Source organism: Poromitra crassiceps (assembly GCF_964638095.1).
Source record: "Poromitra crassiceps genome assembly, chromosome: 2".
Lineage (NCBI taxonomy): Eukaryota > Metazoa > Chordata > Actinopteri > Beryciformes > Melamphaidae > Poromitra > Poromitra crassiceps.
In genome coordinates, this window is record NC_139624.1 from 41011394 (window position 1) to 41026680 (window position 15287).

Genomic DNA, 15287 nt, shown 5'->3' on the forward strand with positions numbered 1-15287 from the left:
GAATTTCAAATGTTTCTAGTTATTCAATGATATATTTTTCAGTGGAAGTCATCTCTCATTGTGTTAAACCTGCCCATGCCTTTTTCTCTCTCTCTTTCAACATAGAATTATGTCAGCATCCAGACCAGACCTCCATGACCATGTGCATGCTCACTCACCTGCTGCCTGGCTGTGACCTGCTCTCACATTATGATCTCCTACTGCCTGTGAAGCTGTGACCTGCTCTCCCTGTGATCTACTGACCTCCTGCCTGGCTGTGAAGCTGTAACCTGCTCAGATCTCCTACTGCCTGTGAGGATGTGACCTGCTCTCCCTGTGATCTACTGACCTGCTGCCTGGCTGTGATTAACAGCTAAACTCCAGCACACACACACACACACACACACACAGTAAGTTAAGGATACAGTTGTACACTAATCTTTTCATCTTATAGACAACACAAGGGTTTACATTGCAAATGTTTCTAGTTATTCAATGAGATATTTTTCAGTGGAAGTCATCTCTCTCCTCCTTAAGTTATTTACTTGTCCCCTTCTCTTCTTCTCTCTTCCAATGTCTCTCTCCAGGTTGTTCCAACATCCCAACATCATACATGATGACCTGACTGCCTGTGGCTGTGATGTGGTGATCATCTGAGTGTGTGGTGTCACTGGTGTGATCTGAGCATGTTTTATTAATTAAAGGCTATATACTTATATTACTATTGCCACATTGTCTTCTTCTAACTGACTGGTTATTCTGGTGACTATTCTGGTCAAGTCTGGTCAATGAAGCATAATCATTATGCATTATGAAGCATGATTATGCCCATTGAATCTGAGGGGGGATGTAACTTCAAACAGCCTCTAAATATGGCAAAAATACGTCCAAAAAAGGTAAAAAATTTTTCCGGCGGCGCCCCTTCGGGGCGCCACCGGAAGGGACCCCGCCGGCGGCGCCCCTTCGGGGCGCCACCGGTAGGGGCCTCCTTCGTGGCTTGGCCTGGAGCCTCCAGATGCCCAGGACCCCCTCTGCCTATATGAATCATAGGGACCTATGAACAGTTTGGCTACTTGGCTACTATAATATTTTCATTGTATATTTTTTAACCAATGGTCCGCTGAATGCTATTTTACGATTTTTGCTGTGATATGTATAGCAAGCAGCCTTCTAAAATGTATTAGAATCCAATCGTTTTTCTGAGGGGTTGCCAGCTGATATGCTCACATTGTCAAATGACAGGCGTTTGAGGGTATCACATTGTTTTCTGGTCAAATGCAGAACTATATATAGACGGTTTTCACGGAATGGTCAGTCCTGCACTTGAATGTTTTTTTTTCTTTGATGTCCACAGCAAACACTGCAACAGGAAGTGAGCGGGGGTTCAATTTAGAATGTTTTTGTTGTCAAGTTAAAACCGTCTATAGGCTAGAAATGATGACATTGCTCCTAGACAGTGCCATTGCAAAAAAAATATCCATCTAGGTCACAATCTAGCCAATCGAGTCTTGTAGGCTATTTTATGAGGAACAATTGTGGTGAAAACTGTCAGTAGAAATGAGTGACATGTTTTGGTGCTGTTTTCACCTATAGGCTATTTCAAGATTTTTGTAACCAATTTGTTGAAAATAAAACACATAATAGTCTCACTTCAGAAAATTCCCGAGACAATCAATTTACACGATAAACTACCTCACCACACTGGCAGACGTTTTCCCTTTTCTCAGATTTTGAAGAGTTGGAGATGTTTCAGCAGTAGGCTACACGGCATGAAAACTAGGCTACTCACTCTGCTTTCCTGGCCAGTCCCACGGAGCGGCAGAGTGCGGTGGGAGTCTGCGGGACCAGGGACTTGCAGCAGGCAGGGCTTCTCTTCTCGTCCTCGGCGGAGTCCGGGCTCGCCTGGCCGTGGGCCGCCTTGGGGGACTGCGGCGAGGCGGGGACAAGCTGCAGCTGGTGCGGCTGGTGCTGGGAGGTCGGAGGCGGAGCGGTGGGGGGGGCTGACAGACCCGGGATCTGCTGCTGCTGTCCGGGCTGAGGAGCAGGGGCCGCGGCTTTGTTGCTCCCCGCGTGCTGGTGCAGGTGGGCCGGCGGCGGTGCCTGGGGACTGGCGCTGCGGTGAGTCGGGTGGTGGTGGTGGTCAAGGTGGAGGTGGTGGTGGTGTTGGTGCTGGGGAGGCTGGTGGACGTACTGATGGGGGTCCCGCAGCTGCCGGTTCTCCCCGATCAGGTCCTCCACCTTCCGCTCGAGCTCGTCGATGCGCTGGCGCTGGGTCTGGATCAGGCTCTGCTGGTTCTGCACGATAGTGGTGAGCTCCTTCAAATAGAGAACGGCTTTCATTGGGTTATCCAGCAGACTCTCCATTACTGTTTCTCTGTCTCTGCGGCCCTCTACACCCCGCTGTTTGGACTGTTCGGCTGTGTCTGGCGCGGCGATCCGTCGATGGGGGGCCTCTGCACCGTGCGGAACCTGGATGTTCGTGCGGCCGTACGCTTCTGTGTTTCTGTGCGCGTGCTCGGAGGCTACGGAGTGGGGTAGATGCGTAGTCTCTCTCTCTCTCGCTCTCTCTCTCGCTCTCGCTCTCTCTCTCTCTCTCTCTCTCTCTCTCTCTCTCTCTCGCTCGCTCTCTCTCTCTCGCTCTCGCTCTCTCTCTCGCTCTCGCTCTCGCTCTCGCTCTCTCTCTCTCTCTCTCTCTCTCTCTCTCTCTCTCTCGCTCTCTCTCGCTCTCGTTCCCTGGATGTGCTGCGAGGATGGTGCTGATGCAAGTGGGGGATCAGCATCAGCGGAGTGAGGGGGCGGAGCCGTAGTAGGCCAGTGATGTCAACACGCAGGGGAAACAGTGAAACGTGTGTTTTCAAAGTCTCATAAGTGGGATTGTCCCCTTGGCCGACTACTTGGGACCCTACACTAAAAGTAAAATGTAATTTAAGGGGAGGTAGTGTAACTAGCCTACTACTTCAACCCAGGGAGTGCATGCTTGGCCCTTGGCCATTGGGATTGTCCCTTTAAAAACAAGTCTCACAAGTCATCTCATACTATACTGTGTAGGTCCACATGATAGCTTTAGGGCGCTATGATCTAAATGCAGTGGTTCTCATCCTTTTCATGACCCCTAATTTATTCCACATTAGGGCCACATACCCCTATTATGTATCTCAGGCCTAAAGCTGAGAATATTTTAATTGTTAGATATGATTTTGTCCAGAATTCCATGACTGTATTGTAGGAATGTAGGTAGAGAGGAACTAGGTATATCTAAATATATGACCAAAACAGTCATCTGGTCAGCACATTTGGGTAGGCTATAGGCTATTTCTCATGAATAAAATCTCATAAAACCTTCAGTTATCTATAAGCTATGTTGTAATTTTGTCAGGAATCATCATCTGGACATGGTTGTAAACATCACTTTATAGAAAATGTTAATGGCTGAGTTTCCCAACAAAGAAGCTTCTTAAGAGTTAAGAAGCTTCTTAAGGAGTTAAGAAGGCTCCAAAGAAGTGTTTCCCAAACACCAAGCACCAAGCAGTGAGCCTGGTGACGCGAGGTTACAGCAGCAGCAGCAACGAGCTTGTGACACTGCAGCCAAGAAGAACACACACGGAGGGAGGAGTTTGAAGGAGAGGGGTGTTTCCTGCTGTTATGGAGGAAATTACTGTTCAAAACTATTGTTTAGATGTCTGACGTCTTACTGATGCCAAAAATGAATGGTTAAAGTGACTGTTCTATCGAATTTCACAAAAAGCCGTTTATCTCAGAATAAATTTTCTGACGCTGAAACCATGCTGTATTCAACTGCTAATGCTTACATAACTACTAACTCTACAAACTAACTCTTTTAGACAGAGAAAGCACACATTCTATTAGTTCTTTTGAGATATTGTGTGTTCACAAAATCCTAACAGAAACGAATCCTTGGCTCTTGAAAGATGAGCCAGAATCCTCAAAAAACCCCTCTGGCAGAAGCTAACTACAGTATTGAAAAACGGCTGGCAGTGAATGTGTTAAGAGCCTTTTTTTTTTCTTCTCTTCTGTTAAGAAGGCGTTTGGGAAACACTTCTTTGGAGCCTTCTTAACTCCTTAAGAAGCTTCTTAACTCTTAAGAAGCTTCTTTGTTGGGAAACTCAGCCAAAAATTGTCATTTTCAGCTAACTGCTAGCTGCTGGTTGAACTTGCTAACATCATCTTCAGAGCAGCAAACAATGTACTAAATTTACATAGGCCACAATATATATGAAGAAATTAAAGTAAAATTCAAACTACAGTACATCAAACTCGTGTTCCCTGATCTGAACGTGAGCAGGCTTGTTATTGGAATTCTGCGCTATAGCTCTTAGGAATATTTTCACGCAAATTCTTGCAAAAGCACCTAATTTGGCTCAGATGTAGCCCAGGGTATGCTAACTTGATTTAGCCAGAGCGCCTAAGCTTGCGAACCGAGCCTGGATCGCCATGGCACCAAATCTAATATTTTTTTAATTCCTCATCTCTGAGGAAGGGCTTTGCCCGAAACGTCACTTTTTTTGTGGTCAAATAAATATTTGGGAGCAGCTGCCAGTGTGCAGACTCTATTTTTATTGCCAAATCAATATGGCCGGTTTTGGCCGCTGCACAAAAACGATTTGTGTCAATTACTATTCAACCTAGAAAGGTGGTTTTGGTGTCTACTTCTAGGTTTTAAGACTCAATGAATACAACTGAATCAGTGAAATTATTATTGACAAATCCAAGATGGCGTCCCAACTAAGAAGGGGCCCCAAATTCCGGTGAATAGGGTAATTCTTTTTAACTAATTTATGAATTCATGAAACTTCCCAATTTGGACTTACATGAAGACAATTTTTCTGAAATGTTATGTTTAAATGCAAATTTACAGAAAACTAACCCATTAGGCCAGTCAAAAATATGAAAAAAGAACACCTAACCTTGAACAAATTGATACAAAAGCTTTTTCAATGGAATCTGGTACTATTGAGCATGGAACTTCCGGAAAGGGGCCATTTTACAGATGGCGACTGCCGGGAGCTTAAAACGGCTAGATACTATTCAGCCATCTTGAGAGGAATTCAACAATTCATAAATTTGCTGGGGACCCCCCTCAAGGACCGCTGGTGGTCCCCGGGCCCCATGTTGAGAACATGGAGCTGATGCTGCAGGATCGTTCCAAATGAGTAATTCTGCACTTCTATAGCAGGTCAGATGCAAGATCAGGGAACTTCGGTGCCTATCACTAAACCATACTATTCCAATGCGTCAGATGTTTACTCTGCTCTATATGAATTTTCACGATTGAGCTGATTGCACACCTGGTCACCCATTCATTTCAGTCCTTTGAATTTTGCAATGTAAAGAATTGGCAAGTAAGAAGCAAAAACAGTCTGCTTTCATTGTTTCATTATGGCAGATCTCTACAAAATGCCAAGTAGGCAGGCTATACAGGCCAATACGATTATTAATTCATTTATGATCTCCCATCCATACTGAGTTATGAGTGTTCACGATTTCCAACCACCTTAGAAGATTACCCCAAGGTCAGATAGGATCTTTTTACAAACAGCTCTTTTCACAAAGTCTGATGAAGAGTTGCTTTCAGGGCTTCAGTGTAACTTCAGCATGTCAATTAGATCAGCTGAGCGCTCACGCAATCCCTGTTCGTCATGTGGACGTGTGTGATGTGATTACTGTCACGACAGAGGCTCTTTTTGTCACGCAGCAGTCTCTTCGTGTGTTGGATGGTAGATCATTTTGGATGCTGCCCCTAGTGGAGGCCTGGAAAAGAATGGCATGATGGGCAATATAATAGCTTCCTCCTAATGCTGCTCACTTAGCAATACAATAGGGAAATGACTTGATGAAATGCTGATCGTTTTTGCACTACATAGACTATAAATTCTCCGGAGGACATTCAAATTCACCATTTTTAGCTATACTCTTTTTTGGCATGAAAACAAATTGTGAAGTTTTGGAAAGCGGTAATCACCTGTGAGAAAATAGCTTTTCATTTTCCAGCTGATGTGCAAAACTCTGCCCTCCCCCCCTCCCATTTGGAGATAGCAGTGTGAATTTCAGTCAATTGGATCAGGAAAAGGCGGATGCTTTTTTCTTTTCTTTTTCGCTCCGTGACTTGGTATCTCTCATTTTACCAAAAGGGAAATAAACAAGTGGACCAGACAGTGTGCAGGCGGAGCAAGGAAAGGAAATGGCTTTTAGGGTGGTTGAGATGATCCCTCCTGATACACACTAAATTGATATCTCACTGAGGGTGTGCGTGACAGTTCTGGTATAGCTATACAATATAATACAATATAATTCAGTCGCGTTCAACATTTCGGATTTCAGCTCCTACTGTTGAGCTGTTGCCTCGTCTCTTGCATCTCATGTGATCTAACATTTGTACTCTTCATTAGTCAATTATCAAGTGAATTACAGTGTGTTTTAATGTGTAGGCCTACTATAGGTATAAACAATCATGTTTCTGTTTGGCAAAATTCTTTGCACAGACAAAATGATCCAACAGGCAAACTTATGCAATCTCTATAACATTTCTTGCTTCATTTCTGTCACTTAGCCTAACGTCATCACTACATTCATTACAACACAGCATAACTTATTCATATGTTGTTTTGAACTTTAATGGGGGTCCCCGCGCATTATGAGCAAATTATTGTAAATTAGTGTCAAACGTCTAATGAAGCGAAGGACAGTGCTCCCATATCCAGCCAGAAGAAATGTGACGTTAATGATATGCTGTGACTAACGGCAAAATATCTTTCATATAGTGATAAAGAAAAACACTGCAAATAGTTTGTTTGGCCTTGACAAAGCCAATTGCTAAAAGTTTCATGAGACTTTTTCAAAGTTGCTAGGAGGAATTATTAATATCATATGACCTTGAAGCTGTGAAATATTAGGACCACAGTGGAGAGCCAGTGTGACTGCAGCCAGCCCCCCCCCCCATATGGCTGCTTCACAAGCTGCAGGAAGTGAAAAATGGCCCCCGCGCCCTACCGGCGACACAGAGGTGGACGGAGCCAAAAGTGAGTTTTGCAGAGGGAACTGCTGCCAGCAGTGACTTTGGCACTCGGATGAAATCTGCAAAGTCCAACCTCACTTATTACGGGGCTGTCTGCCTCTGCTGGAAGAGCTGCAACCCACCTTTAACACCAATTACCTTCCAGAAGATTCCCAGGCTGGCAAGGGTCGTGTACCCTTCATCTGAAAGGACAAGGACAGGGCAGATCATGGGAGTTGAATAATCAAGTTTCCGTGGGGATGAGTTCAACTTTGATACATCATACTTTATTTTGAATGGCTTGGGTAATGGGTACTCAGTTTGCTCAAAGAACACCTTTCAAAAGTTGCTATGTACTGATAACTCGCATACATTTGATCACTGTAGCAATAAGTCTGATATTTCTCCTTTTTCTCCTTTTTCATAAACCTTCAGTTGTTTGTCGCATTGCCACTGACTTGCCACAATACATGTAAGATAATTTACATACAGTATATGCCTTAAGATGACTCAATGGTTACGGACATGGTGTGCCATCGCTACCCTTATAGGCATGAAAAAGGATATAATCAGCTAATGAAAAAGGAATGATGCCAAGGCAGCTGACCGAGTTTACACAGCAAAATATCAAGGACTTTGGCACATTATGAGTACCGTAATGATAAGAGTTGCGATAATACGATAAAGCAATTAACAGCAGGTAAAGATGAATGACTTGGAAGGAACGCTACCCTTCATTAGTGACACACTGCAGCAGTGCCAGTTGAGACGGGCAAGTCAGCGAGTTGACACCATGAGCATCTGGCAAACAGCACTTTAAATTATTATGTAAGTGGTATAATAAGGGCTGTTTAGCATTTACTTAGCATCCGGCTTTCTCCAAATAATTTCATTCCAAAACACTGGATATCCACTTTGGGGCTCAAATAAAATGTTACCCGAGTATGTAAAAAAAAAAAAAAAAAAAAAAGAAAGAAAAAAATAATTATATATATATATATATTTTTTATGATCTTAAATGTTGCTACTTGGGAAGTAAACTGTTTCAAACTAATAACATCAATAAGAGTGATGAGGTGAATTCAGGCAATCTCTTATTGATTTCCCTTACTGAATCTAAACCAAGCACAAAGGAGGAGATGTAAGAAACAAACAAGTTAGAGTTAGAGAAGGGTTTTTAAGCTTTGAGACAAGTGAGATTTGGATTGTGCTTGTTGGAGAAAAATATAAGTTAACATGACATCTGACTGTCATGTTAACTTATATTTTTCTCCAACAGTGCTAAAGGGGTTGCAACTCAACACCAGGAAGATGTCCCAACTGTTTTGTATATGCAGTGAATTCAATAGTGAGTTTAATTTTCATGCCAGAAATTGTTTTGGCCCAGGAGTGGAGGACATCATTTTGCAAACCAGAAAGCCCTATTGAAGTATTGTAACAGATGTGGACATTGTTTCCCATCTAGCTTGCAGAATTCTTTACGTTGCTGCCAAACAATGGTGGTTTGTGTGAACTGTAACCTCCGTGGTTGCAATTTTCATACGTCCATGGTGGTGGTAAAATTCCAACAGCCCTATTAATAATGTATTGGGACAGGTTGTTCACACAATCGCTCCGGAGAGACCTGGGCCCAGGATGCTCCGGAGAGACCTACAGCACAGGATGCTCCGGAGAGACCTGGGAAGCTCAGCTGAGCAAGCTTCTCTTTGTGTGATTTAGTGGCTTTTTAATTCCAGTGGCAAAACATCAGCATGAAGGTTGAGTTTCCAAGAGACTTCCAGCTGTTGTATACTATGCCACCATGCACATACCTGGTTTAGGAAACACTGTATTTCCATTTCTAAATCCCAAATTGCTGTGATTATGTCATTCCAAAGTGGAGAGAAACAATTAAATTCTGACTTTATTCAAAACACTTTTTAAATTACAGCACAACACACTGCACTTAAGTGGGGAAGGGGACATAAACCTAACAAAATTGTTATTCCAGTAGTGTGATTTGTTATGTCAGTTGAATATTCATGATTTCTACTTCATGTTAGCCTAGTCCTTTTTAAAGCCTCCACCTGATTAAAGCAAGGAGAATCCTTAATGGCCGCATCTTGTTGACCCCAGGCTGCTCTGCGTCCAAATCCAATACCCACCCGCCTGCTCTGCCTCCCCATTGGCTCGCAGCAAATCAATAAAACAGAAGGGATTGTAGATTAACTCAAACCATTAGACCCGATGGGTGGAAAGTGTGGATGGTGCATTTCTGGGATTAAGACACACATTGGCTGCATAAATTAAGCATTTGAGGGTGAAGTGTGATTGATTGTTCCATTTTACTTGAAGCCGTTCCCATGATGAGGGATAAGGAGAACAATATTTGGGTTTTTCACGAGCCCTTCCTCATTTTGGTGAGCTGCGAATTTGAATGATGTAGTTACACATCCAGCAGGTGGACTATGCCAAATGGATTTGTGCCCAGACCTGCTTAGTGACTTCAGACTTCCGTTCAAGGTGAGATTAATGTGTTGCGTCTGCTAAACTCTGTGTAACTCCTACAAAATCATCACAGCAAAACCTCAATGGAAATTGCAGAATGTACAATCTTGCCTTTCACCTTAAAAATGAATGGATACACACGCATACCTGTGTACACACACACTCTTTCTCAAATGAATGTGTGGACTATAAGGCAGTCAATGCTGAGCAAAGTAAGGTGATTTACTGTAATATTGCATATTGCAACTGAGTACAATCCATTGTTGCTCAGTTTAGTTCACTCACTCTCAGCAAAGATAGTTAAAAGCCCCCTAAAGTGATCTTTTATGATGTATATAAAAGACTCTCATGGGTTTTCCCCACAGAAAAAGGTTAAATTATCTTGTTGAAAAAGGAGGACTCCCGCACACTGACTACCACTTCAAGGCTTTTATTAATATAATTGCTGCAACGTTTCAGTCACACAACCTTCATCTGGCATATTTTAACAAGATTTTATCTTGTTAAAATCCTTAAAATGACTTCCTTCTGCCTCATTAAAAATTCCAAAGCAACCAATCAGGGTTATCTAGATCAGCGGTTCCCAACCTTCTTTTTCTTATGGAGGCTACTCCTTGAGCTATTTTGCCATGCCAATAGTACTCCCTCACTCATGTGTCTTGATGATTCTCCTCCATTTGTTCTAATTAACTCATATTAAACTTTTGATATGATATGATATGATATGATATGATATGATATGATATGATATGATATTTTCATTTATATTGCGCCCCTCAGCCAACTTTTACATTGGTCCGGGGCGCAGATTATGAAACACAACAGATTATGAAATGATGATAATTTCAATGACTCCCCTTCAATACAATTCTGACAGTTTTCTATGCATCATGATGCATCTCGATACAGCTCAAAGTATTGCAGCTCCAAGTATCACATCCTCAATTTTCTATATTATTACTGCACATGGCTATGGCAATATCAACCCTCTTTTTTTTTATTTAGAAAGTGCTTTCAAATCTGAATGTCAACATAACTTTAAACATAAACAATTCAGCGATTATCTGTCACTGATTCGATTTGATGCATGCAACATGTCCACATCCCAATGCATCGATTAAACAATTCATTTTTACACCATTAACACACACACACACACAGTGATCCACTCCTCCGCCCCGGCTCATCCCTCGTTACTCCACTTGAACATGAATCATTTTTGTAAAACTATCTTTGATAGTTGTGACAGACTATTATGTGAAGTTTGTTTTTACAAAATTTTGTTTCCATACGTTTTTACAAAGTTATGGAACTCTAAATTGTGAAGTTGTGGTGTTAAATTCAACTAATTCTAGCTTCCTTTCTCCAATCTACTGTCCTGAAAAAAAGGCATTACTAAATCATATTCAGCTTTGCTACATGTCATTTCCATTACAATATAATTAATCATGAATATTTAAATTTGAGGAGAGTTTAAATTGGTACCCAATATGGATTGACTGATACAGAAAACTCAGCTGGCCCAAAAAGGGGGGGAAATGTGTGTGTGTGTGTGTGTGTGTGTGTGTGTGTGTGTGTGTGTGTGTGTGTGTGTGTGTGTGTGTGTGTGTGTGTGTGTGTGTGTGTGTGTGTGTGTGTGTGTGTGTGTGTGTGTGTGTGTGTGTGTGTGTGTGTGTGTGTGTGTGTGTGTGTGTGTGTGTGTGTGTGTGTGTGTGTGTGTGTGTGTGTGTGTGTGTGTGTGTGTGTGGCGGGGGGGGGGGGGGGGGGGGCTCACGTAGCCAGTATAATTTATTGTAATTTGAGTTGAAGTGCGCAGAAGTTAACCCTTGACCTTTTGCATGGGTCAAATGGATTAGCAGTGAATAACAAATGTATTTATTCGTCATTTTGTTTCCAGTCACTTCTGTCTGCAGCCTGTGAATCTTTCATTGAGGTTGAGAAGACATTCACCCCTCATTCCAAATCCAATTAACACTCTTGCTCTAAGGGGAGCATATTGCACGCTGTGTGTGTGTGTGTGTGTGTGTGTGTGTGTGTGTGTGTGTGTGTGTGTGTGTGTGTGTGTGTGTGTGCATGTGCGTGCCATGCGCACGTGCGCTCAAACTCTTAAATCTGCCAATGTCTGCTTTTTAATGCTCCTTTCTGCTGTCATTACCTCAAATATAGAGCCTAATTCTGAAATTCTGAAGTCACATCACCACAGAAAGCTGTTGTTGACAGTTACTAGCCAGTGAGTGCAGCATGAGCGCACAGGTCAGAGAAGTGGGCTTGAGAGAGGAAGGTTATCCGTTTGAAGCCCCAAACAAAATGGCAAATGAGGAATGGGAGAAGTAAAAACTTGATTAGAAAATCACGTCTCCCATGGAGTTGCCTACTGGCCGACAGTAAGACTGTGTGCTGGGCAGCGGTGTGTAACTGTGATTATGAATAGCATAAAAAACATATATCTTGAACTAACTCCTCCCGAAATGAAAGGCTGGAAAATAATTATACATCAATGTCGTTGCACTTTGGGCAGCAGCTGTCACAGCTGTTTAAATGATGCACTGCCCCCCTCTGGAGCATACAGAGGAGGACTTCCTGACACAGCACAGCACTGCACTTTATCCAGCCGGCTGGGGCTAAACAAGACTTCCCTTGTTAGGTAATTTCCCAATACAGGTATGCACCGATTTGTTTATATTCATGATTTTTTTTATATCAAACCCCCGTTATTGTATATCCTGGAAAATATAATGTTTGTATTGGTTCCTTCATGGTGTACCACACAGATTTCTGAACAATCCCATCATCTCATATAAAACTGCCTCGCTTCCCCAAACAGATACAGCTTTCCCATCAGTGTCCACCAGGGGGCCTCCTCCCAGACAAAGCTTGGAAAAAGGAGCCCTCCTTGCTCAATTCCTGGATGCCTATGGGATCATGATTATGTTATTTGATCCCATAGACTCTATAGAGACTCAACAGTTGAGCCAAGATAGCCTGATATTGTTGTTTGACATACTTCAGACTACACCAAATACATAAAAAGGTCTGTCTGAACAGATTTATTAGTTTCTGACGTTGGGAAAGTGGTGAAAAACTGTCAAATTCCCCCAAACTACTGTATTTCTGAACTATCTCTTTAACCAAATCACCCACATTTAGGCTATTCTATGAGATCTCCTTTTAGTAATATTTTTTCACTTCCATTCACTGAGCCTCCACTGGAACTGTTTGGAGCCGCCTGGGGAGGCCTGCCTCCCACTTTGAAAACGTCTGGTGTACACTATCGCACACTCTTGAATGATCTGTCCCCATGTTATGTCCTGCCACCACATCTTGTTTCAACCAGAAATAGGTCAAATTACAGAGGCGAGCTGCTCTCAAATTGCCACTTCTTTGTGAGTTAAACCAGAGTGAGCAGCTACAGTGTTCACTCTCTCGCTGAAGGACACTATTATGACAGGAGATACGTCCAACACTACGCCTCCCTACGCTGCTTTCAAGTATTCCAATATAGTCTTTATATCCCAAGCCCCCACAGCAATATACACAACAATACTTGTATATTTGTATATCAAAGATTAATGACATCAATCATACTTATCAGGCTGACCACACACACACACACACACACACACACACACGCACGCACGCACAGACACACACACGCACGCACAGACACACACACATGCACGCACGCACAGACACACACACACACACACACACACACGCACGCACGCACGCGCACACACACACACACACACACACACACACACACACACACACAAGCACGCACGCACAGACACACACACACACACACGCACGCACGCACGCGCACACACACACACACACACACACACACACACAGAACAAACAATCTGCTTTGGTGTTTGGTGTTTTCTTTGCAGAATAACTCTTGTTTTTCTCTTCCTTTGGGTGAGTCGATGGGTGAAATGAACTGGTGCTCCTTAGGGCCACAGCAGTAATTGTTTATTGTCAGGCTCTGCTTATTCCCTCCTACAGTAGCAGTCTGTGGACATCTGGCTTCTAATCCAGAGGAGCTAGAGGTGTAAGATCACAGACACAGAGAGAAAGAGGGATGGAGAGGCAGATGCAGTCTGTCACATAGAACTGTAGCTGTAGTTTACATGTGGCTTCTGTCTCTCGTCTTAATAGCCAAATACCCGTCCCTGTGTGACTGGCCATTGAGTCAGGCCTCGCTCACACAGTTGGCATGCACTGCAGCCTCTCCTCACTCTCCCCAGAGGGTTTTCATAGTCCTCTTCATGGCTGATTATAACTCCGTTCACCCGTGGGCTCCTCGACTCTGGAGCTCTCCATGGTGCTGAACCTGTCTTGAGTTATTTTGGCCGCTAATTAGCCATTTTTGCTCATTAGTCGGCCCTAATTACCTAATCCATTAGGTCACCTGCAGAGGTGCTCTTTACACTTCCTGAAAGATTTACACCCTCAGACCATTCAGTGTCTCTGTCACTCTACATTCAGTCAAGTAACTTCAATTCATATCTACCACTTGCTCTCAGGGAGGCAGTAACCATGTCCAAACTGCAACGCTTTTTTATGACATGGGTTTGTGTGCAAAAAGGGTAATTATAATGTTATTTCTCCTTCATATATACACTGAGTATTCATAAAGTCAAGGATTTCACCAGTGCCGTTTCTATGGTGATTATTAGAATGTGACACATAGGTCCCTCTGCCTTGCCGGCCGTTAAGTGATGAGGAAAATTGTATTAATATTTGTTACTTTTGAATATGACAGAGCTGAAATTACTTATTTCTTCCTACAAAATAAAATAAATCCAATCTAAGAATTGTCAACTTGTACAGTGGGCATTAGTTCTTTCTTTCACTAAAGTTTCATATAAACTTAATTTCAAAACAAACAAAAATCTTTAAGCCATTTCAAATTCTGATATTAAAATATTAATATAATTAAAATGAGAATTTTAACATTGAAAACAAATTACAAAACACGTCTGACATTCTGAATTTCCAAGGTTCCTCCACTTTATACTTTTGTTCACAGTAATAGGTAGTGCGATTGTAGACTGCCACCAAGTGGCCCTGAGAATAAAGTGCAATTAGAGCACAGTGTGTTGCATCCCAGAGTGCGGTGTCAACACCACATGAGGCTGGTTGTTAAAGGCAAAGGTCATGAGGTTGGAATCTTGTGTGAAATGTCTTGAGGTGGTGAACACTATATCAGTCTGAGTCAGTGAACACCATTAGCAGCATTGGTGAAAGTGGGAATATATAGCATCAACGCCATGTGTTTATCGCTCATTAGCCTTTTTCACTTCCCAAATAATTCACCGACCGCACAATCACAGTCACCACCGACTATATGAACTTTTGTGTGGAGGCAATACCCACAAAGAAAGTTAAAGTCTATCCAAATAGCAAGTCCTACATAGACAGCGACATCAAAAAGGTGTTAAAAGAAAAGAAAACTGCGTTTAAAAATAATAACACAGCAGAGGTGAAGAAGATACAGACACGTCTGAATCACATGATAAGGGAGGGGAGGCAGAAACACAGACAAAAGCTGGAGAATGCCTTTTCCTCATCAAACACCAAACTTGCATGGCAGACAATGAAAAACATGGCTGGAATGTCGACCGCCCGCAAACCCCTCCACGCAGAGGATGAACTTGCTTTCGCCAATGAGCTTAACACCTTCTACAAGAGGTTTGACACAGACAAACATCTCCATGATTGCACGGCTGTGCTAGAGTCTGTTCCTAGATCAAATGTGGATACAATAAACATCACTGCTGAGCAGGTGACGGAGGTGTTCAAA

At 42.7% G+C, this 15287-nt stretch overlaps 1 protein-coding gene across 1 annotated transcript in view; it reads right to left on the reverse strand.

Annotated features, from left to right (window-relative positions):
* iqsec3a (IQ motif and Sec7 domain ArfGEF 3a) overlaps nt 1-2343 on the reverse strand; it is a gene marked incomplete at both ends in the record, with an annotated part of 237932 nt that extends 235589 nt beyond the window's left edge. The window contains one exon of the mRNA XM_083652288.1: nt 1769-2343. Within this exon, the coding sequence (XP_083508414.1) occupies nt 1769-2343 (575 nt within the window). The remainder of the gene's footprint in view (nt 1-1768) is intronic.
* Between the last annotated feature and the right edge of the window lie 12944 nt (nt 2344-15287).